The following is a 25,623-nucleotide window of genomic DNA, read 5'->3' as shown; positions in this document are numbered from 1 at the left end:
AAAATGGAGTTAAAAATCAAAACAAAATAGTTCCGTATATCTTGAAGTTATTTAATATACATCAGGATTTAATTTTGAAAAAAAAAAAAGTTCAACCGATTGAAATTACCAAACTGTCTAAAATATAAAATTTACTTTTGGTTTACAAGATTCTTGTAATTTAGACGCTAACAGAGGTGTTGGAGCGGAGTGTAAAGACGCCCTCTGGTGAGAGGTTGGGGTCAAAACTCCTAAGAAGGGGAGATAATCAAGAAAAGACTAAAACGATAGGGTAATTAAAAAATTTCTCCTCAAGAACCACTGGGCCAGAAAAGCTGAAACTTATGTGGAAGCATCCTGGGATAGTTTAAATTTTAAATTGTTCAAATCATGACCCCGTGGGGGTTGGGCGGGGCCAAAATAGGGAATCAAAGTTTTACATAGAAATATGTAGGAAAAAACTTTTAAAATCGTCCACTTACATGTAAGAACCACAAGACCAGAATAGCTGAAACTTATGTGGAAGCATCCTGGGGAAGTGCAGATTCTCAATTGTTAAATTGTGACCCCGGGTGGTATGGCGAGGCCACAATAGGTATTACAAGGGGAAAATCCGGTAAAAAACAGACAGTATCACCAAAGTTAATCAGGTGAGCGATGTGGCCCAAGGACCTCTTGTTTTGCTGACATTAGCCTGTGAAAGTTCATCCAGACGCTCGGCAGACTCCGCAAACTGGTTCTCAGCTTTCGACATTAGATAGTTAGAAAATAAACAGAACTTGGATTTAATTCTAGAAGTGGTAATCCAACTTATACTCATAATTCCCTTTCTACGGAAGAAATTCTTCAAAATCATATCAGTTTTGAATATTTTTAATATTCCAAAGAACCAAAATGAATTTGAACTCCCTTACTTTTACAGCAATATCCATTCATCACCTGTATACGAAGTTAATATATCTCAGTTGATTCGATACGCAAGAGAATGCACTATGTATGAACAGTTTCAAAAAACGAGGTAAATTATTGACAAATAAGTTAAATAAACAAGAATATATCAGCAGTCTCATTTAACGTCATCATTTCGTAAGTTATATGGTCGATACAATGACCTTGTCAGAATTAGCAAATACAATTTATCGACTGAATGAAATGCTGACTGACAATTTTCATACTTTTATATTAGTCCATTATTTATACACTGAATTATTTCTCGCATTGTTGAAGCAGTAGATCGAGTTTGACGAGGGTTTTTTAATATTTGCTAGGGTGATGCATCCTTCTGATTGTACTTTCAGTGAGTTTAGACCTCGAAAGACTGGCCTAAATAAGAATATGGTTGCAGTGAATTTTTAATAGGAGTTTCAGACGGAAATAAACAATTGGATGTTACCGATATAGAACAATTCAAGACGGCGTCCTGTGTGTATTTTGTTTAATATTAGGTAGGGGATATATTGTTTTATTGCAAGAAAAATAAGTAACGTCAGGTGCCTGTGGACACAGTCAACTAGCCAATTAACAAATTTCTCCATGTTGAAATCTTTTTTCATTGAGATTCCCTTAAGCGATTTGTATATGAAGCAGCATGTCACCTTGTCTAATTTTTTTAAACGGAAATGCTTACGATTCCAGTAATTTAATGAACCACTGTCAAACGAGACATGCAAAATGTACACTTGAGTGATGTTTTTGAGAATCGATGCCGACGTTTTAAGCTGGACACAATTGAAAACAAATACCCTACATAAAATATACAGTTTTATGAGTAAAAGATGTTAAAGTGAAAGATTTGAGATCACTTAGTTGGTATTGGAAGTTCTTTTGACATCGTATCGAACACGAGACATGCCCAATACGCAGTACTTTTTAAATGGTAACACCGAACAAACACATCATACAATATGTGCAAAATGATGTCGGTAAGTTTCATGCAACTGTGTCTTTGACTGGTTCCCAGACCATATAAAAAGACCAGTAAATGATGTTGAATAAAATGTAACACATTGGGAAAACGAAGCGTGCGTGACGGTCCACTCTTCTTCCTCTTTTGTTGTCCACATCCATATTGTTAAGAATGTATTTTTTGCCAGAACTCTAGAAAACAATAAATCATATTACAGAAATAAGATTTTAAAAAATTCTTTTTCTTCCTTGCTTTACAAAGTGTCACGACTAATGCAAAATGGGTATATGAATCCGCTTTTGTACTAGCTGTAGAACTGTAGCTCTCTGCTTGAAAAAATTCGGACAGCAAAGGCAGAGATCTGTCCGAATTAACTCAAGCAGAGAGCTACAGTTCTGCAGCTACATGTATATTTCATCTTGAAGACAACTTATTTTAGTTATTTATTTACATTGTAGAAGAGTTGAAATTCTTACCTGAATGCTTTTTGCATCAACATTTGGAATGGTTATAATGTTGTTATTTATTTTGTGATTTGTGGTGTTCATAGAAATAGTGCTGGTTGCTTGTGTCATCGTCTTTCTGATATGTTTTCGAGTGTGAACATTTATATAAGCATATTCAACAACGGCAAGGAAAACGAAAGCAAGACTCGCAGCTGTCCATACATTCATAGCTGTTACATATGAAACATGTTGAATATCGGTGAAATTATTTTGTGTCGTCATTGCTAGTACGGTGAGAATTCCCAATGAAATCCTTGCTGCTGTAGCCTCGATATCGAGCCAGAAGGATATCCAAGAGAGCATCACGATGAGGATGGAAGGCACATACATGTGAATAAAATAGAATCCATTCATCCTTGTCATGTGCAGGTCCAGTTTGATGCAAGAGTAATTATCTTAAAGTTGATTGATTTAATAATATCATTATTTTAAAAAATAAGATCTTTCAAATTGGATTGAAAATGGAGAAAAACGGATAAACTAGTTTACAAATTGTTTTAATATCCACCATATGTTTACATCTTTATTAAAAAAATGTGTTGAGAGAATCCGCTTACGCTCCATGTACTGTTGATCACACGTGTAAGGCACTGTTTTCACGATAGTGAATTGAGTCATCTTTATGTTTTTGCTGAGAATGACTGGTGGTGTATTCCAGCGAACAATCAATGACCTTGTACTATGTCCATCTGTCCAATATAAATTAGTAAAAATATATTTTTTATATTACATACCCATTCTTAGAGCATTTGCAATGGGTACTTGTAATGCACTAAATGAGTTTATGCTCCTTAAGAGGTAGAATCTCAAAGCAGATGGAGGTAGAAAGACATTATATTGAGTCGTATTTAAATCGCTTACAAAATTTAAATCTCACTGAATCCCACCTTTCCTGTGATGTAATTTCTTTAGATATGTGCGGTTGTATATATATACAGACATTTAAAAAAAACTAAAAGCTCTCTGTGTAATTACCTATTATAATATGTTTTCTGTTTTCACTTTTAACATGTTACAAATACTTACAGCTTTCTATGGAAACAGAGCATATCTGTTTGTCTAAAGGGTACTTTCGCAAATCCATATGGCATGAATATGTCCCTGTTACTCTGAAATAAGGAATTGCCTCCAATATTACATATTTCAACCTAACATCTTCGGAAAAAGGCATTTTAAATCAATTTTTTTTTACATACGTGTATAATAGTAGAGTATTGGATCATTTTTTAATTTACTACCGTATGCTGTAGGACACTTGACCGTCGGGATAAACGTTTAACATTTTATTAGGAACAGAAACACTATGGAAATGGGCTGTCTCTTCATTGACAAAGTAAATGTCCGGAACCCAGACAGCTTCAATGGCCAAATGATGAAGTTCAAGCACAGAGATGCCACTAAAGTTATGGCTCAATCGTACATCCTTCCATCTTTGTCGCAAAAAGAAGCTCATCTTGAATTCCTGATAAAGAATCAAATGAAATTTTAAAACCAGAGAGAAATTTAGGCTTAGTAAAATCCAATGACCCAACTTACTTACTAGTGCAAAATGTTGATGATATACTAATATTTTAATATTCTTCGCCTTTTGTATTATTGGTGCGAAATAAATACACGTGCAAGTTCAAAACTACAGTTCAACTGTTGTATATAGAACGCAAAGTTTTTCATTTATGATTATTTTTTTTATTGCTTTAAAATATAGAATTGTCGGACAAATCGTTTAATCACAACAAGATTCTATGAATTAAGCTGCTAATCGTATCGAATTATATCTATATATTTTGACATACAGGGTATTGATCTTTATGAGTCACTCAGTTGACCTGTTTCAATCTGTTAACATCCACGGTCTTTCAGCTTCGCTTCCAATAACTGATAATACAAATTTAACTAAATTTTAAACAATATTTTTAATGCTTTATAATCTTGCATATCAATTAAAACCGTACCGATAGCTTGCTTGTAATGAAAATTGAACACTCTAGAAAACCAGAAGTCTCTGTCGAGACTGAAGCTCTACTGGTTTGAACTTATAGCAAAGGAAGAGAAAAGTACTTAAGCAGCTGGGATTTGAAACTAAATAGAATAATGATCGTTGATAAAGTCTCTTTATGTTCTTAGTGTAGTCTACTTGTGTGCCAAGTTATACTGAAATCAGACCACAACTGTAGGAGGAGTAGCATTTTGAAACAATTTTACAGAAATTTCTATTTTTAGTAACCACGGCAACACCGTTTATCGAAATCAAAAACCGATGCATAGAATTATGTATCTTAGTGTAGTCTACTTGTGTGCCAAGTTATACTGAAATCGGACCAAATCTGTAGGAGGAGTAGCATTTTGAAAGAATTTCAAAGAAATTTCTATTTTTAGTAACCACGGCAACACCGTTCATCGAAATCAAAAACCGATGCAAAGAATTATGTATCTTAGTGTAGTCTACTTGTGTGCCAAGTTATAATGAAATTGGACCAAAACTGTGGGAGGAGTAGCATTTTGAAACAATTTTACAGAAATTTCTATTTTTAGTAACCACGGCAACACCGTTTATCGAAATATAAAACCGATATACAGAATTATGTATCTTAGTGTAGTCTACTTGTGTGCCAAGTTATAATGAAATCAAACCAAAACTGTAGGAGGAGTAGCAATTTGAAAGAATTTCACAGAAATTTCTATTTTTAGTAACCACGGCAACACCGTTCATCTAAATCAAAAACCGATAACGGAATTATGTATCTTAGTGTAGTCTACTTGTGTGCCAAGTTATACTGAAATCGGACCAAATCTGTAGGAGGAGTAGCATTTTGAAAGAATTTCAAAGAAATTTCTATTTTTAGTAACCAAGGCAACACCGTTCATCGAAATCAAAAACCGATGCACAGAATTATGTATCTTAGTGTAGTCTACTTGTGTGCCAAGTTATAATGAAATTGGACCAAAACTGTAGGAGGAGTAGCATTTTGAAATAATTTCACAGAAATTTCTATTTTTAGTAACCACGGCAACACCGTTTATTGAAATCAAAAACCGATATACAGAATTATGTATCTTAGTGTATTCTACTTGTTCGCCAACTTATAATGAAATCAAACCAAAACTGTAAGAGGAGTAGCATTTTGAAAGAATTTCACAGAAATTTCTATTTTTAGTAACCACGGCAACACCGTTCATCAAAATCAAAAACCGATATACAGAATTATGTATCTTAGTGTATTCTACTTGTTTGCCAAGTAATACTGAAATCAGACCAAAACTGTAGGAGGAGTAGCATTTTGAAAGAATTTCACAGAAATTTCTATTTTTAGTAACCACGGCAACACCGTTTATCGAAATCAAAAACCGATACACAGAATTATGTATCTTAGTGTAGTGTACTTGTGTGCCAAGTTATAATGAAATCAGACCAAAGCTGTAGGAGGAGTAGCATTTTGAAAGAATTTCACAGAAATTTCTATTTTTAGTAACCACGGCAACACCGTTCATCAAAATAAAAACCAATGCACAGAATTATGTATCTTAGTGTAGTCTACTTGTGTGCCAAGTTATACTGAAATCAGACCAAAACTGTAGGAGGAGTAGCGTTTTGAAAGAATTTCACAGAAATTTCTATTTTTAGTAACCACGGCAACACCGTTTATTGAAATCAAAAACCGATATACAGAATTATGTATCTTAGTGTAGTCTACTTGTGTGCCAAGTTATATTGAAATTAGACCAAAACTGTAGGAGGAGTAGCATTTTGAAAAATTGTTTACAGACAGACGGACGGACGCCGGACGCATTACTATCGCATAAGCTCTTCTGGTCTCTGACCAGTAGAGCTAAAAAGACATCCGAGGACCCAGGGCTACGTTTACTATTATAGAGACAAAGCGGGGTTCTAATGATAATGAAAAAAAAATAACAAAACTGCAATGCCTCTGTGTTTTACGTTTACTATAGGTTTATTTCCTTGTTCTTTTTTTTTTGAAGGACCTATTCGCAGTTTTAAAAATAAGATTCCAATTTACCAATATTGCATATGTTGGACACCCATTTATTTTCGTATGTTAATATTCACGATGTTAAATTTTCACTTTCTGTTAGTTATCGAAAATTACCTAAACGATGTTTTGTCAAGCTAAGATTAAGACAAACTTAAGGCTTACAGTTTCTGTTTAAAATTTCAACTTCCAACAACTCTATACTTTCTTCTGCCAGTTTTTTATAATTTGCCAGAAAATCCCTTAATTGATGAAAATTAGTACACATTTTCAAAACATTGCATTGTTTCAGTTGTTAAGGATGAACTCATTTGCAAAATTTTTTTCTTTAAATCATACCAATTCACACAAACACTCCAAAGCCGATATTTTAAAAAAAATTGCTTGAGTTTCTAATCTACATTCTATGTAACTGCAGAACTGTAGCTCTCCGAAAGAATTAGCTGCAATAAAGTAGCCCTCTCCTTTTTTTTGGGGGGGGGGGGAGAGAGAGAGAGAGAGAGAGGGCTACAACTCCTTAGAATCTCCGTAATTGTGCAATGCGGCAGCGATTCACTCCCGCACGGATTTTGGCTCAAATTGTCAGTAAACGGCTATTTTATTAATATGTCTTATAGTCTGGTCCGATTTATAGAGAAAAATACTTCTAACGGCAAATAATTATTATTTGGTCCAGCATAGTTTTCTAACCTAATTCGAGTATGCTGAATCCGAAAAAATATGCTGGCCTTCATGAAAATGGCGTTAAAGAGGTCAAAATAGCGATTCAAAATAGCGGACATCCAATTTTTCTAATTTTCTCTTAATATCGTTCAAAAAGGAGAAATAATGTTTGAATATCTCACCGAGTGTAATACACGTACATGTATACAAATGATTATAGAATGCTAACATTATTAGTTTAACTAGGAAAATTTAGTTGTTTCTACACTTAATTCGAATTTTCTCAGATTTATTTGTCTATTGTTCTAAATTCTGCTTTGTTCAGGAATTTACATTTGCAAATATCCATACACTGCAGATTTGTATTTTTTCCTCTACATCTCACTATCCTACAACTGAATAATGGTGCAGCTGTAAGTAAAGAGTCGATATAGCGACTCAAAATGGTCGATATTCATTTTTTCTTAGATCCCGATCTGATAAACAGGCGCCAAAATATGCATACTAGAAAATATTATTGAAATCGGTATGTAAAAACATTATACAGCAGAAAAAAATGTGAAACAGTGAACTCTTATATCAGGGGTAAGATCTGTATGTATATCTCAACGTCATTCCATTGAATTATTTACTGTAACTCATCAAAAATGTCGACACCGTACCAGACAAGATCCAAAATGGCGGCGATCTTCTCCGACCTTGGTAAACTAAAAGAAAGTGCTGTAATGCACACCAAAGAGTGGTCGTCAGATATTTTTGATAAATACAAAATACCCGAAAATCCACATACACCGTCAGGTAAGGGTGCAAGTGCTCCTTATGAAGAACTGAATGTAGAATTATACAAACCGAACGCAAACATGCTAGGATTTCGAATCAAAACTCACCAAAGATTGTTATACTGGATCAAAGCCATAGGTTATAGATATTATCTTGCTGCTGGAGAAGCTTATTAGCTTTGTTTGTGAATGGGTAGATAAAACGAACGAAAACAATGAAGTAAATGAGGTATTTGTACAGCTGAAAAAAAGGAACAACAGATATGCCGACTATGAGTATGACACCGAATCTGATGAGAAACTCATAACAATTCACATTTACCCAAATACTCATTTAATAACTGTTCAGGGACAACAGTACATGTGGTGGGCCGATAATGAATTCCAATACTTGAAGAACATTGTCGACATAGCTGATGGTCTACGTTTAGAGCATTCGGAACAAATATTTCCACCATCAGAGAATGTATTGTTAAATGATTCCAGCTGTTCTGATGACAAAGACTTTAAAAGTGAGTCCATCACCATTGTGAAAAAAAATTAGTACATCTACACCTCGTGTGATTTCTCCAAAATGTGTTCTACCCAACGATATCCAAAGTGTCCAATGTGAAATTAAGAAAATGAATCAAAGTATTCAGATGTTGGAGTGTGAAGTCTGTAAAATTTTACCAACAGTTTCTTGTCTAGAAGATAAAATCTCAACTCTTACAGAAAAAAACATTGAAAAGGCTATGCAAACCACTCTTCAAAAATATCTGGACCCAATTCTGAAAGAAAAAATTCAATTGAGAAATGAATTAAAGGAACTGAAAACCAATACTCAGAAGGAAATTACACTCGTACAAAAAGATGTAGCAATATTAAAATCTCAAACTAGTGTTTCCTCTTCCAAAAGTTGGCCACAACCTCAGTTTTGTGAAAAAGTGGTGTTGGAAACAGGTGGAGTTCAGAAACAGCATGTGCAAGAGACTGCAGTAGAGGACACAGCTTCTATGCCAATAGTGCATCCTAATGAAAAAACAGTAACCAAGAAACCATTGTCACGTCCTTCTCATAAAATTGAGATTGTAATGGATTCACACGGAAATGGTCTAGACCCCCGCAGGATGTACAAAAACCAAGATATTAACATTCATGTTCTAGGTGCTGGAAAAAAGAATTTGGATGGAGCCATGCAGCACGTACAATATTTAGCTTCACCTCAACATATAATCATTGGTGTTGGCAGAAATGACATTGCAACCAAAACAACAGAATGCATAGTGAAACAGATAGAGGATCTAGTAGTCTGTGCACAAAGGAAACAGTGTATTGTATATGTCCTCTCACTGTTTGAGAGAATAGATCAAGAAAACTACAACGACAGAGTTAGAACTGTTAATGATAAATTGAGTGAGTTATTAACAGAAAATGTCCATTTTATCAGGGCCGACTCGTACTTGAATGCTGAAAATCCCCAGCTGTATGGTGTTGATGGAGTGCATTTCAATGATGATGGACGAAAAACACTGGTGAAGGTAATGAAAGAACATCTCAACCAAAGACTAGGAATGAAACCCTATAAAGAGTACAATGCGCGCGTCAAAAAGACTGAAACAAACGCAAACCATTCAGGAAAATTCAGCCAAGAAAAGAATGATGGAAGTTACTGGCGTAAAAACACTAACACTCGTGGACAGCATTATAATCATAATGGTGGATACATGCAAAATAACCCTCACAACCATTGGTATGGCCCTCAAAGCCGTGGTCCACCATATAATGACTGGCACAAAAATCAGGCCGATTATCTTACAAATAAGCAAAAACAGCTTAGCATTGTGTTTAACCAACTGATGAAAATAATTGAGCAGATTTTTCATGGTTGTAAAAGCTGATAAAACAAGCATGTTCCCTTATATGAAACATGTAGTATGGAATTATTATTGTTTATAATTCTAAATAGTGCAGATTTTCCAGTAATTACTGTACCTCCATTTTTTTGCTGTTAATGGTTTTACATGTTTTTTCGTATGACTTAATGCTTAACATAGGTTGTTTGAATATTCATGGCTTGAATATTTCTAAGTTAGATGATGTTACAAATCTGTGTACAAGGTTTCATATCATGTGTTTTTTAGAAACTATGGCAAAGGAATCACCAGGAAATATCCCTGGTTTTACAACACCATTTGTTGTTTCTGCAAAAAAAACAAAGAAAAGAGGAAGGAGCTCTGGTGGTATTTTAGTCTACACTAAACCAAGTTTGCGACAACATATTAAAATGTTAAAAGAAACAGATTCCACACTATGGATTAGAATAGACTCAGAAAAATTAGGGTTAGATATAAAGAAACCATTATTCTGTTGTTTTTGCTATATAAAGCCCTACTGCAGAAAAGATTTATCAGAAATTGTATTTAATCAACTTGAAAATGAAGTAACTGAGTATATGAAAGAAGGAGAAGTTCTTTTGTGTGGCGATTTTAATGCCAGAACGGGGGGTTTAACTGATTACTTGTCATCAGACGAAATAAGACAAACCTTCTCAGATTGTCCAGTCGCTAATTTTTATATACCAGACATAAATCTCCCTCGCAATTATTTAAACAAACAATCAAATGTCCATGGAGAACTTCTTACCACTATGTGCAAGTCAACTTATTTACGGATGTTAAATGGCAGATTTCTTGGTGATTCCTTGGGTTTCTATACTTTTTTCAATTCTAATGGCAAAAGCACAGTGGACTATATGTTAGCCTCTAATACTTTGTATCACAAGATTATTTATTTCAATGTAGATGCACCAAATGAATTGTCTGATCACTGTATTATTTCTACTAGTTTAAGATTAGAGAAGCCATATTTAAAACTCCAGAATGATCTTGAAGAAAATTGTAACCCTATTAGTGGTAATTTCTTGTGGTCAGAAGACTGCAAAGACAAATATATCCAACCCTTAGTTGAACCAGAATCAACAACTAGTATTATGAATATTTATACAGACTTGGATGATGAAAATTACTCAGATATTGATGCATTAGTCCAAAAACTAACAACAATTTATACTGAAGCAGGTTTCAAAACCGTGAATTTTATAGGATATAACAAAAAAAATTGTAGACGTACAAAGCATATCAAACCTAAGAAAGAATGGATGTCAAATAACTGCTTAATGCTGAGAAGGGAGGTTAGAAATCTTGGTAAAAAACTTCAAAAATCACCAAATAATTATTATTTACTTCAAGCATTTTCACAAGCTAAAAAACAATTTAATAAAATGTGTAAGCAATTAAAATCTGGATATCGTACAACAGATGTTTTCATCCTCAAAACTTTAATGAACAAGTACCTGTTTAATAAAAAGAAGGAATTATTTTTGTGCTTTATTGATTTTTCCAAAGCCTTTGATACTGTATATTGACCAGCTCTTATGTATAAGATTTTAAAAAAAGGTATTGGTGGAAATTTTTTCAGTATTATAAAACATATGTACTCTACTACAAAATGTGCTGTAAGACAGGGAAATCATTATAGTGAGTATTTTGATACAACATTAGGAGTTAAACAAGGGGACAATTTAAGTCCTACTTTATTTAATATTTTTGTTGACGACTTTGAAAATTATTTTGATAAAATTATGACCTACCCTGTATGTTTAGGTGATATAACTTTTAATCACTTATTTTTTGCTGATGATCTTGTTTTATTATCAGAGTCAGCTGAAGGTCTCCAAAATTGTATAGACAGTCTTTCAAGATATTGTATAGAATGGAAGTTGCATGTAAACTTAGAAAAAAACAAAGGTAATGATTTGCTCTACCAGAAAAATAAAGAAATATTATGCATTTTATTATAACAATAATAATATAAATATTACTGATAAGTACAAATATCTTGGTGTATTTTTACAATCAAATGGCAATTTAAAACATGCTTGTGATGACCTTGCTGCCAGAGCCCGAAAAGCTTATTTTGCCTTAAAGCATAAACTACCCTTTCGCTCAAATCTCTCTCCCAGCTTGTGGTTAAAGCTATATGAATCAATTATTGTTCCAATTTTAACATACTCTTCAGAAATTTGGATCTCTGATTTTAATACAAATCCCAATAATTTTGATAAAACTCCTTTAGAAAAAATCCAAAATTTTATCTTAAAAAACATCTTAGGTGTCCATAATAAAGCATCAAACTTAGCAACTAAAATTGAATTAGGTGTTTTCCCTGTACATACCAAAATTTACCAGCTTGTTTTTAGATATTATTCCAGATTGGAAAAATTAACAAAAACAAATAATAATTGCAATGTCTTGCTCAAGAATGCTTACTTGGAAGATACTCGATTGGCCAGTGAAAATAAAAAATGTTGGCAAAGTTGTGTAAAATCAATACAGATGATGTTGGATTTTAACTTTGACACAGATTTTAAAACTTTTAGTCCTAAACTTAAAAATTTCTTTGAAAATAATTTTTTTTCTGAACTCAAACACATTAACAATACTCAATGCGGTAAGCTGTCATTTTATAGTACATTATTCAACTATGATGCTAAGAAACTGGAAATCCAACAATACTTGTGTTTTCCACTTCAAAAGAATTTATTTTCTTATCTTTCCAAGTTAAGAATAAGTGCACATAAGTTGTACGTAGAAACAGGTAGATACTGTAATCCTGTCATTCCTAGAGAAAATAGATTTTGTTTCCAATGTAAAACTATTGTTGAAGATGAAAAACACTTTTTATTTGATTGTCCTGTGTATAAATATGTCAGAAAAAAGTATTCGAGGTTACTAGATGTTAATAACTTTTCTTGTTTGCTTAATCCACATAACTTTGTATCTACGAAACAAATCTGTCTATATATAAGAGACTGTTTTGATGTTAGAAACAAGCTTACAATAGTATAATATTTTGCAATACATGTATATGGCTAACAACACATTTCTGTATATAAATATGTGCTTTAGTGCCAATAAAGAATTGAATTGAATTGAATTATGTCGTTTACATTGGAGAAGGATTTGTGAATATCTTACTGAGCGTGTAATAACCATGTAAAATGACAATAGAACACATATACTATCACTTTAATTCGGAAAATTTAGTCGTTTAAATTTTAAATGTGTTAAGTAGCTCAAAATGACGATTCAAAATGACGTCATATTCACTCGAATTTCGTAAAATACTCAAACTGCTTTTTTCTGATTCGTTTTGCAGAAAATAAATTACAGTTTTTTTTACATGATATATATAATATATTGATTAGTCCATTAAATAAGAACAAACAAAAACTACTAGAAAATATTCAATTTTTCTGGAAATAATTAAAGCAAACTCGACTTAAAAGTTTCCAAATTTTCCCCCTCGTATTTGACCGTGTTCCAAAGCCTTTGATCCCCCGTCCACCTAAAATCACTCCTGAATCCTGTCATTATCAACTCCCACTTCTACCTCAACATCCCTCGGCACACCAGCATATATAATTGAAGAAATTCTTGTCCGATTTCATCGAACACTTTCTTCCAGATTTTCAGCACTTATAAGAACTTAGTTTTATCCCCTAACATCTTCTATTCCAGATTTACTTGATATATGTTTCAGTCTGTCTTCGAAATTTTGGTATTTTCAACACTCAAGTAAAATGGTGCACCATGTCTAGGGTGATAACCCCCTTGTCACATAAAAGATCGTTTCTCTGGAGTTCGAAAAAGAATAAGCTCACTGGGGGCCGCAAGTGAAAGCAAAATCCTTCAAAAACCGAATATTTACACTAATAGTCCGCCAAAACATGGCTGAAAAATTGCCAACTCGGTACAATCAATCAATAAACACTCAAGGAACAACACATTTATGTTCAAATGTTAAAAGTCTATTTTGTTTTCCAAAACCTTATGCAAAATGAACTAGAGGACTGTGAGCAATTACTTCACTAAATGATACCCCCGTCTCCCATATGAATATAATGACAGTGTCCATGTTTTGCTGTGAGAAACCCATAATATGTGTCGGATCAAAAAGTAAAATAGGAGGTGCACAATGAAAATATGTAATAAAGATTCTGTGAAAGTTTCATTAAATTACATTCAGTGCTATGAGAGGAGTTGCGGATAAGAGATGGGTACCCCAAAGCGTAACAGAGGGACATATCGATTACTCTATACCCTCCCGCTTTTCAAGCGGGGGGGGGGGGGGGGGGGGGGGGTAAAAAAATCTCTGATATTCAAGACAGGTAGCTCTTTATTTCGTGACCGCTTATAGATTTGTTGACTTTTAGGGTAGAAAGGTCATTCTATTAGCAAGAAAATTCTCAAACTTTATCATCTTTAATCACATATTGTGTGCATATTTTGGTGAGAAAAGTTGTATAATTATGCAATTTAAGAGCGCCTGCAGATTCCTCGTGATTCCTATCACTTACAAGCAATCTTTTCAGTAAGCCTAAGCCATTCTTGACTTCGATCTAGTCAACACTTCTCTTGACAGCAAAACTTTCTTGAACACTCCAAAAACTTCACAAGGCAACTTGATCCACACTTCTTTGTTAGGATAGTGTAAAGTTGTATCAAGAATCGAGAAAAAATTGAACACAAACATTTTCTTCTTTCAGATTTTGCAAATTTCAAAATTTTTAAATTTATATACACTGTTCAATACAAAATTATCTGTTCACAACATGAAATATTGGAGAATACAGTTGAATTTTTGACTGAGAATAACAAAATGCAAATGTAGGGACACAGAATCAGAGCTGGACAATCAAGAAAATTTATAGTATACGTATATTATACTGATAATTCTTAATAAATATGTTCATATTTTGATTTTATAATATATTCAGATTTATAAGATGCAATAATTACTAACCCTCTAAATGGTCGTGGTCCATCATTTTAAAAGACATACTAAATTATGTTGCACTAGACCTTCCACGTGAACATAAACATTTATTTTTTTACACTGGATAATAAAAATAAATCAAGAATTTCCAACAACAGATATGATTTAGCAACCCTCGAACTACAATGTTCACTCGCCTTAATGCTCGGGAATGCTGCTCTTGGGGTAGCTTAATTTTCATATTGTCCTCAAAACAACAATTAGTGTATGATATTAGTAACTTTTTACATGAAGAAGCATGGAGAGACAGGTAATAGGTAAAATGTCTTCGGAATTGTCGTCAAAAATTTATCTTGATTATAGAAGTAATTAAACAAAAATCCGTGTTACAAATGTATAAAAATCCCAAGTCATTAACAAAAATATCCTCCAACTTTCATTGCATATTTGAACATTATTTTATGAATAAAATCAAAGTACTAAGAAGTACAGAGAGCCGGGCTCATTTACAGAGTAGAATGAATTTCTTACATAAATCATATGTTTATTTAAGGAATTGTCTTATTTTTCGAGTTTGCGTGATAATTTGCATAAATGCCGAAGGCGTTTATGCACAAAATTATCACGCAAGCCAATCGATTGATCATCGTCATGAAATTGAGAAATCTGACAGTTATTCCTTATTTACATGCTTTGATTCCGCCAATCCACGTGCTCCAATCCCTGCTTCTGTCTAGCTGTTTGTTCCGCCCTGCACGTGGTTTTTTTTGGAACCGCGCCAATACATTGATGGGGAAATAAAGTACATTTGCAATTTGTAATTTTATCTTGGACAAAGACATTGGAAATATAAATATATTGTATTAACACATAAATAACAAGAATATCAGATTAAAAATTCAGATGAAACTATGAATATAAATGATAAGACACTGACAGTGAGTTTTCGATCCTAATACGACGGTCCGATTTTGTCAGAATCAGAATTAATCTGGTACTGCAGCTGAATGTAAACAAACAGGCTAGTCTGGTTCCCTCTCCTGCTTTTCCTCGGATGTGTAGAGAACTACGATAACACTGATCATCAAAAATCCTTACGCAAATGAACTATGTTCTTTGACTTAAGACTGAAGTTTTCAAAGTCATTACTATTAATGTTTATTTATTAAGATAAAAGCATTTGTATTATCTCAAAAGCGGTTGAGAGTAAGAACTTTATTATTACACATTACTTTAAAATGGCGACTATGGGGTTGACTTCCTGTCTTGAACAGGATGACATACATGTAAGCCGGCAATTGCTGTTTGAGCAATAAGCCCGGCTAAAAACAAACTGTAATTTATTTTCTGCAAAACGAATCAGAATTAAGCAGTTTGGGTATTTTACGAAATTCGAGTAAATATGACGTCATTTTGAATTGCCATTTTGAGCTAATAACACATTTCAAATTTAAACGACTAAATTTTCCGAATTAAAGTGATAATATATGTGTTCTATTGTCATTTTACATGGTTGTTACACGCTCAGTAAGATTATTAGAAATCTTTTCTCCTATGAAAACGACATAAGAAATAATTTGAAAAAGAAATGAATATCCGCCATTTTGAATCGCCATTTGGACTTTTAACTTACAGCTGCACCATCATTCAGATGTAGAATATAATAGTAGATGTAGAGGAAAAAATACAAATCTGCAGTGTTCGGATATTTGTAAATGTAAAATCCTGAACAAAGAAGAATATAGAAACAATAGACAAATTAGTCAGAGAAAATTCAAATTAAGTGTAGAAACGACAAAATTTTCTGAGTTAAACTAATTATGTTAGAATTCTATTATATTTTTATAGTTTTATTACTCTCAGTGAGATATTCAAACATAACTTCTCCATTTTGAACGACATTAAGAGAAAATTAGAAAAATTGGATGTCCGCCATTTTGACCTCTTTATCGCCATTTTCACGAAGGCCAGCATATTTTTTCGGATTCAGCATACTCGAATTAGGTTAAAAAACTATGCTGGACCAAATAATAATTATTTGCCGTTAGAAGTTATTTATAGCCTTCTTTTGAAAAATCAGGACCAGACTATTACCTGGATTTCCAAAATGTAGTTATCCCAGACATAAATCGATCCAAAAATATACAGAACAATCCATATATCCGCATTTTTCGTGTATGTCAACATCACAACTTAAATTTATCCGCCATATTTACTGACCTTGACAGATTTTATTTTGGGACAGCCAATGAGATTAAGGATCTATAGGGAGCGGATTTCTTTGGAATTACCTTATTTTGAGCCTTAATATCGCTGTTTACGAAAAGATAACACATGGAATGGTTTTACTTATCGATGTTTGGTGTTCATTCATCACATTTATTTATAAACATCGACATTTACTTTATTGAGTTATTCTAAATTTCAAGCTCAAGTCTCGGTACGTCACGCGTGAACTGTCGTGGCTGCTGAATAAGACACACAGATTTATTTTACATGGTTTTCGCGTTTAACGGGCTATGGTGTCGACAATGAATAAAAATTTCGTCTTATTAGAAGTAAGTTGAATGTAAAAACAATTTATTCTGCCTGCAGTCGCCCGTATCTAAAAATATTTTTGCACCATTACGGAGATGCTGTGGAATTGTATCCCTCTCCAGAAAACATCAGATAAAAAAAAATCGGAGAGGGCTACATTATTGCAGCTACGAAAGAATATATATTGATAGACCGGAGAGCTACAGTGCCACCCATTGAAAAAAATGTATATTTATTGCGCACAAAAAAGTGCTGTTTTTCGATTTATTTCTCCATGTTTTTAAAACTGTCATTTCAAAATATTACTAACCGTGTATTCCTAACATATTCTTTCACTGTTTCCACAATAAAACATTCCTTGTAATTGTTTTTAATAGCCCTTCTGGTCCTGAAATTGAAATCGTCGACACTTTCGCCTATTTATATTGCCATTTTAGTTTGGAAGACAATTCGGTCCAACGCGCTTCGTACAGATGTAAACTACAAAAGTAACTGATAGAGGAGTAAGGACTTTATTGAAATCTAGCTATTTTTGCAACTGAGGTAAGAATTTTGAAGAATTATTCCAGAAACAGCGCACTTTTTCGTGCGCAATAAATATACATTTTTTTCAGTGGGTGCCACTGTAGCTCTCCGGTCTATCAAATTGAATATATATTCTTTCGGAGAGCTACAGTTCTGCAGCTACATTCTATGTAGATTTTGGAGATTGTCTTCCAACGGTCTGTTGGAATTTTAATGTTTTATTTAAAACATACCAATTGAACACAAGTTCTCCAAAGCTGATATGAAAAGGATGCTTGAGTTTCTAGTCGCATTATTTACATGTATGTAGGTTTTGGAGATCAATTCTTCCAAAAATCTAATTGAGTGCCGATTTAAGACATATTTGGTATGCGAAAGAGACGGTATTTTACTTTAACTGTAGGCTAGAAATTTTTCGTTTCATCGTTTGGTTTTTTTGGGGGATATTCCTTAATGTCTTCTCTTCGACATATTATATGAATGTTAATACTTTTTTATCTCGAGGGCATTGCAAAACGAAGAACATTGATTATATCTTTTTATTTAGTGCACTTTTTAATTTTTCACCAATAATGATAGTTTGAAAATGTTCTAATTGTCAATACTGAACGTAAACCGTGCACTTATATTGGTGATTGCTTACTTTGTATTAACGTATTTTAACTCTTAATTCATTAACTAAAGTGCAATACTACTAGAATTATCAGTTTCAAATACACAGAATCCCACTATAGGTTAATGTGGTCCTCAACAGATGTGTTGTTTAACCTATTTGAACAGATAATGATAATATTGATTTACTTCTTGAAATTTGAATGGTTAAAGAAAAAATATTTCAAAGGGGATCTCTACTGAACTTTTTTTGGATAAAATGTATAATTTCTTTAAATCATTAGAATACCCATTATAGGCAACTAGTGAAACAATACATACATCTCTTGAACTTTCAACTTTTCGACCAAAATCTTCGGAAAGACGGGTTTTTCTATCAAGGTCAATAGACGGTATAGTTCTTATTACAATATCAATTCTGGGAATATTTGCATAATTTAAAGGACAAACGACTTATTTTTCTCATCGAAATTTTAGACATTTAAAAGTTATAGAAAGTTATTATTTGACAGCCTCTTTTCTCTTTTTACAATTTTAAAAACTTTTTAAACCCCAGATAGATTATCTTCAATTTGAAAAACTATCGGTATGTTTAACATACAAGATATTTAAAGCCTACTACTTTAAAATTAATAAATCCAATTGTAGATTTATCTCTAACTGAATTTAAGAATTCAGACACAAATTCTCTTGTTTTATAAACATAAATATGCCGAAATAAAAATTCTAATGATTCAACAGTCGAGATATATACAGATGAAGTAAAGTTGCATCAGCTGCTGTGATGGAAGGCAGAGTTTTTTTTCTACGCGGCTTCCAAATAAAGCAACAATCTACCGCGAAAGCAAAAGCCATACAACTTGCATTTGAATATATATAATCTTCTCGTGGGGAAATATTCACAATATTTTCGGACTCGCTCTCTCGCTAACAATCTATACAAAATAAGATTATTAATCAACCTTACTGTACATTTAAGATATATTAATTCAGTATTATCATTAAACACAACATGGTAAAACAGTAAACTTTTGTTGGATTCCGACGGCTTCCCTCGAAACACTAAAGCTGACAGTGCTGTAAAAACTGCACTTCAACATAAAATTACTTTATTCAAAATCCCTTACACCGATTTGAAATATCTAGTTAAAATTTATGTTGATTCTCTTTGGCAAATTTATTTGAATTTTTGTGATGAAAGTAAGCTTTATGCTATTGAAAAGAAATTTAACTAATCATCTTACTTCGGTCTGAAACGTCAAGACGGAGTTATTATAACAGGAATACGTATTGGTCATTCAAAAATTACAAATGAATACCTATTGAATCGGGAATCTCAGCAGTATATCTTGTGACTGTCCGATAACTATAAAACATGCATATTTTTAGAATGTTCAGATTTTACACCTATTCGAAATATTAAGACTTTTAGGAAATTTGAAAACAATATATGAACTTTTCACAAATGTTTATAAACTTTAAGAATATCTACAAGAAACGGATTATTACGAGATAATAGAAAAAATTGAATAAAATTATGAAATGATTTAATGAGAAATACATGTACATTTATCAATTTATCTTATTAAAAGTTTAAACAATATTTTTACCAGTTTACATATTTTTAAAAAATATTTAAGTCCGTCGGACGGGACGTTAAATGGTGCCCCCTTGGAACGTAAAAGATAATTTTCCTGGAGTCGAAAAAGAGTAGGCTCACTGGGGGCCGCCAGAGAAACCAAAAACTTTCAAAAACGAATTATTTAAACTATTAGTCCGCCGAAACAAGACAGGTATCTCGTCAATTCATGATAACTTAATTTTTGTTTTAATTTATCGACAAACTATGGTGGTATATTTATGCCATTACATAACTCTTTGTTAACAAAGCATATATCATGCCAAGACAAGATATCTACCTCAAAAAGTCGTGATAACTTTCTGCTTTGTCGACAAACATTTAATTTATAATGGTGGCATGTTTATGCCATCCACATAATTTTTTGTTACCACAGCATATCATGTGAAATCAAGATAACTCAAACCAGAAAGTTATGACTTGACGAGATAGTATCTTGATTTGACATGATATGCTATGTTAACAAAACCTTAACTTGCAGTTTTGAGTGGATGGCACCATAAATTTCTGTTTAGCGGACTTAAACTTTAAATTTTGGTAATAGTTTGAAAATCATACAACCGTTAAATTACTGTTATTTAAAAAGTTGGTTTAAGGTCTAAAATAATATGGAGTCTAATTCATTTAATATATTGGTATATGAATTGAACTTCATTACCAGATATGTCATTTTGTGTCCCTTGAGGTACGACTGAAATGTTGGTTCGATTCATTGTTTAATAATTTTTTTAACATCGAGTCGACAGTAAGCCAAATTTTGGCAGGTTAAAAGAAACCTAAGATGTTGCACCTTTAAAAAATACCTAAGTTCTGATTTCCCAAGTTGTCGCGTTTTTTTCTGGTTACAACAATGGTTCAATAATCAATCAGATGGAATGTTTGAAAAGCGATTTGCAAACAGATGTATTAATTAATGGATATACGTGTTGTAACTGGACTTTTAAGTAATTTAATAAAGATTTGTATTTTGTTTTGCAATACCGAGTGGCTTGTTTGATTTCATTTTCAATTCTTTGGTTTTTAATAGGGATAGAGGAAAAATATTGTTGGTAGGAGAGAAAAATAATTATTTCATTAATTATAAGTTTGAGACAGAGTGAATTTGCAAATTATTTTAAACAAATTATTATCGTGAATTAGTTTATTACGAAGGAAATGCTGTTTCATTTTGTTTCATGTAATCTGTTGATCAATTATGGTTTGATCATGTTATATATTTCTTTGGGGGGGGGGGTTATCCTTGTGTTCTTTTAGTTCCTATGCAGCAGTCAGTGCTGAAAGGTATATTTCCGGCGACAATAAATTTTAGATTTTGGTGCTCTACGTATGAACAATTTCTAAAACGAGGTAAATTATTGAGAAACAAGTTGATGAAACAAGAATATCAGCAGTCTCGATTGAAGTCATCTTTTCGAAAGTTCTATGGTCGATACAATGACCTTGTCAGCAAGTGCAATTTATCATTGTATTAAATGCTGACTGACGTTTTTCATACTAATTGTTTATCCATTATTAATAACTTCAATTGACGACGGTTTTTCCGTTATTTCCTGATGCTGACAGGAGCACACAGCGGATGTGACCGCTCGGCAGGGGAGGGGGGGGCTCGATCCTCCATGGCACCTGATCCCATATCTGATGTTTTGGAGGTACGTGTTTGCTCTGCTCCTGTTTTGTATTGTTTTATGGACTTTTTGCTCTTGAATAATGTTCGTTATCTCCATATTATCAGGGATTTCGTAATAATAAATTATTTTATGTCTAATGTTAAGGTCAATTTAATACATGTTTATTGCTGTTTTACAAGTAAAGAAAGAAAACTTTACATCAGTGTCATTGCTACTGAACCATTTGAGGAAGTTCATAATATAATTGATGAAACTCAAAACTGCAAGTTAAGGATATATTTTTATGTCAAATTGAATACCCAAAATACAGGCAACTGATAGTTAAATCAATTAAATAAAAAATCAATGTTATATTTGTCTCCCGCTTTTGCGGAAAACCAGGGATATCAATTTTGGCTCTGTCTGTCGTCCCTTTTGTAAATGTAAATTTTTAATTCGGGTTTTTCCGTGCACCTCCTTCGTACACTTACACTTCTATTCACAGTTTTTGTTCATAAATTGTTTATACAGGTAATTTCAACCAGAAACATAGTTTTTTGGACGTTTTCATGTATTTTTACATGCTATTTTATTATGTATCACAAGCATCAACTTTCAATTTAAAATGAATGGTTTTAAAGAAAAGAGAACACTTAAAGGGGCTTGGGCACAATTTTAGAGTTCATATTTTTTTCCAAAATTTTCGGTATAATATCTAAATTTCAAAATTGCTAAAGCATTTAACTTCAATGACACTGATATTTTATGAAAGCGTGATAAGAAACTTCCTTTATATAGAATTCAGATTTCGGTACGCGTTTGTTAACACTCACTCTTGCACCTTCTCAAAGCTAAATCTATGTTTTATATCTTAAAAAAGTAGACTTGTTTATTAATTTTTAAATGTTAAAACTTTAATCCAGCAAACTCGTATTGGGCAGGTGAGGAAGTGAATTTGTCGGATCCAGTTTGATGAAGCAATTGAACTCTCCCGGTAAAACGTTAACAAATAACAATAGAGTACTAGTTTGTAACAGTGGCACATTGAAGTAAAACTTCTGATAGCAAGGAACAAGGTTTTAACCATTGAGATCTGAGATTTGTTGTAATAAGAGTTTCTACTTAACATTGATGTCTGAAAGGGGAAACAGTGTCTTGATCATTTTTTAGGTCACCTGAGTAAAGTATTGCTATTTGTTTTCGTCCGTCGTGCGACGTGTTAAATTTGAACATTTTCAGCTTCTTCTCTGAAACCGCTCATCCAATTTTGGTACAAAACATCTATGGATGAAGGGGAACAAAATTTGTGAATTTTATGGTCCCTTGGTCCTGAGGGGCGGGGCCAAAACCGATAAAATTAATGCAATCTCTAAAAATCTTCTTCTTTACTCCTGGACATCAAGCAGTCAAACTGTTGGTATGATTCTAATCAGCAAGGAGTCCTCTACCAAAATTGTGAAATTCATTGCTCCAGGATCGGGGAGTTCTAGTGCTAGGGCGGGGCTATATAGATTATTCAATGAAAATGCATAAATTCTTTGAAATTCTTCTCTGCTCATCTGCATTAAGTAAACTATCCAAGCATAGATATGTTGAATAAGGCTGCCTCTTCCAAAATTGTGAATTTCATGGCCTCAGGGTCATGGGTTCTAGTGCTAGGGCGGGGCTATATAGATTATATTGTGACAATAAATCATTTCTTTAAAGATCTTCTTTTCTGCGCCTGGGTATTAAACCAATGAACTATGAACATAGTTATGAGGAGGAAGGATGCCTCTTTGAGATTTGTAAATTTCAGGGCTTCTTGTGTTAGGGCGGGATTCTAATGTTCATAATAATGAAAATGCATGAATTCTTCGAAAACCTTTTCCTTTGGCCCTGGGTATTATGCCAATGATCTAAGTACATATTTAAGCTGCCTCTTCCAAAATAGTTAAGTTCCGGTCCCCTGGGTCAGAGGTATCTGGAGGGGGAGGGTATATCGTCTGAATATAAATTAATGCTTTGAAATTTGCACTTTGATATTAATCAACAATTTATGATGAAATAAAATTCATGATAAAATTTCAAAAATTTTAAAAAATATTTTGCCCCAGGGTCAGTGGTTCCTGTGGGGTGGGGTGTACAAGTGGTTACAAAGTGGAAATGCATTTTCTCTGTGCTGCTCTGATCTACTATTAACTACCCAAAGTAACCATGTTAAGTGTTTAATTATAATAAGCAATGGTGCCTCTTTCAAAATTGTGAATTTCATGACCTCTGGTTTAAAATACGAATCAAATTCAATTGTTTGAAAGTTGTTACGGGATTCTCAGGTGACCTATAAGGCCCATGGGCCCCCTTTTTTTCGAGATTTTATTTCTCTCAAAAAGGTTTGTTCCTCTCAATTTCAAAAATGAGAACTTGATTTAAACACTCTACTTACAAACTTACAAACTGAATATGATTTCTTAGTATCTGATGCTATAGGCATTCTACACGTCTTGTTCCCCCATCTTTAATTAAAGAGGAAATAAATTCACGGACAAAGTACTCGAGATAGCCATGTTTGTTAGTTTGTAACGGGTGAATAATCCTGGATTTTAAGTGCAGATTGATTTGTTGTTTCGCATTATCGAATTTATTAAATGGAGCAAATATATATGTAAGGTCGAAAGTTCTTCCTCTTGAATGAAATTAATTGGGAAATTGGCCCTTTATTAAACATGTCTATCGATTGTTCTTCTGCTTCATAAAAACATAGTGCATTAGTTTTCACTGGCCCATCGCTGTAGATTACATTGTAAGTCGCCCATCTGTCGATCATTACAAAATTAAAAGACAATGCCTTGAAATTCCATTTAAACAAATATACACAAAGGTCGAAAAAGATCATATCGATAACAAAGATCGTGAGAAGTGAAAAACGGCACACTCGTTTTGATATAAAAAAAAGTATTAATCTCGGATCGTATCAATAATGTAAATATACTATGGATTTACTTTATTTACGTACCAGTTCAATGTTTGTGGTAAACATTTTTTTGTTTTGTAGGTACCTTTATATACATATCAAATGAACTGATACACTGGAAAGTTTATCGTTCAGTGATGTCAAATGTGTGTGTATGCGTAATCAACCAATATTGGTCCACGAAGGACATGTTATGCCACAGTAACGTCATATACACATGTAGAGAAAGAGAATGCAGAGATCAATTATTTTATAGTCTTTGGACGTCCTTTCTATTTCAATTTGTGGAAATTCCATGATAAAAACTTTAAATTATTTCATTGGTTGAAATTCTAGGAAGATCCATTTTCTGGTAATCTGTTTTTGAACGACTTAACAATTAAATTCAAAATTTAAAATTCGACAAAACGAACAGAAAAAATGACAAAGATTGAAATTAAATAATTTTTTTCAATTTTGTGGTGATTAAACAATTACATTCCAGGAGAGACAAGCGTTTCAAGTTTCAAACATTGTTTGTGCAATACTAGATCGACTTTTAGAACCGGATACATACCATTGTTGAATCTCCGGAGGAGTCCAAGCTCAGTATGTATAATTGTACAGTATCTAAGACTGAACCTTCGCCTGAAATTAAGAGAGAAAATGAACTCGGGCTTAAAATATTAAACATTTAATGTCGGATCTAATTTTGGAAAGGACAAAAACTCACCTACAGCATCTGTGGGAGAAACTCTTTTATCATAATGACTCAATAAATCGTCTATGATTTTCTGCCTGATGAGTACAAAAATGACGCATCATTATACGAAATTTAACTTGACATGTAAAGTACATGTTAAAGTAAGAACTTCATGCAAATTAAAAAATGATATACAAGTATAGGAATAAAAACAAGTAACATACTCTTTTCCTCCAAACTCCGTGCTACAAAACAAAACAGGGTTTAAAAAATGTAATCATACAATTCAAAACAAATCTTCGCATTTCTGTAAATAGTTACCATAGCTGAATTTATTTACCTTTTTGTATAATTCAAAAGTTGCAAATCACCATTATGAAAAAATAATGGAAGCACTACGCAGTACAAGACCAGCATCTTCTATTA

General features: G+C 33.0%; 1 protein-coding gene across 1 annotated transcript; it reads right to left on the bottom strand.

The window, feature by feature from the left end:
* Window positions 1–1,674: 1,674 nt before the first annotated feature.
* LOC134251899 (glycine receptor subunit alpha-2-like) lies at window positions 1,675–25,623 on the bottom strand. Its single transcript, XM_062734319.1, has 9 exons — window positions 25,538–25,623; window positions 25,422–25,442; window positions 25,228–25,292; window positions 25,072–25,142; window positions 3,630–3,853; window positions 3,418–3,500; window positions 2,949–3,080; window positions 2,362–2,786; window positions 1,675–2,076 (listed from the first exon to the last, which is right to left on the bottom strand). The coding sequence occupies exons 1-9, from the start codon at window positions 25,612–25,614 to the stop codon at window positions 1,909–1,911; spliced, it is 1,266 nt and encodes a 421-aa protein (XP_062590303.1). The 5' UTR covers window positions 25,615–25,623; the 3' UTR covers window positions 1,675–1,908.

This window comes from Saccostrea cucullata, unplaced genomic scaffold (assembly GCF_032062105.1).
Source record: "Saccostrea cucullata isolate Sc308-1 unplaced genomic scaffold, CSIRO_AGI_Scuc_v1 ctg599, whole genome shotgun sequence".
In the NCBI taxonomy this organism is placed as follows: Eukaryota; Metazoa; Mollusca; class Bivalvia; order Ostreida; family Ostreidae; genus Saccostrea; species Saccostrea cuccullata.
The sequence above is the reverse complement of the archived record's forward strand: the minus strand, read 5'-3'. Positions and strand labels throughout refer to the sequence as shown.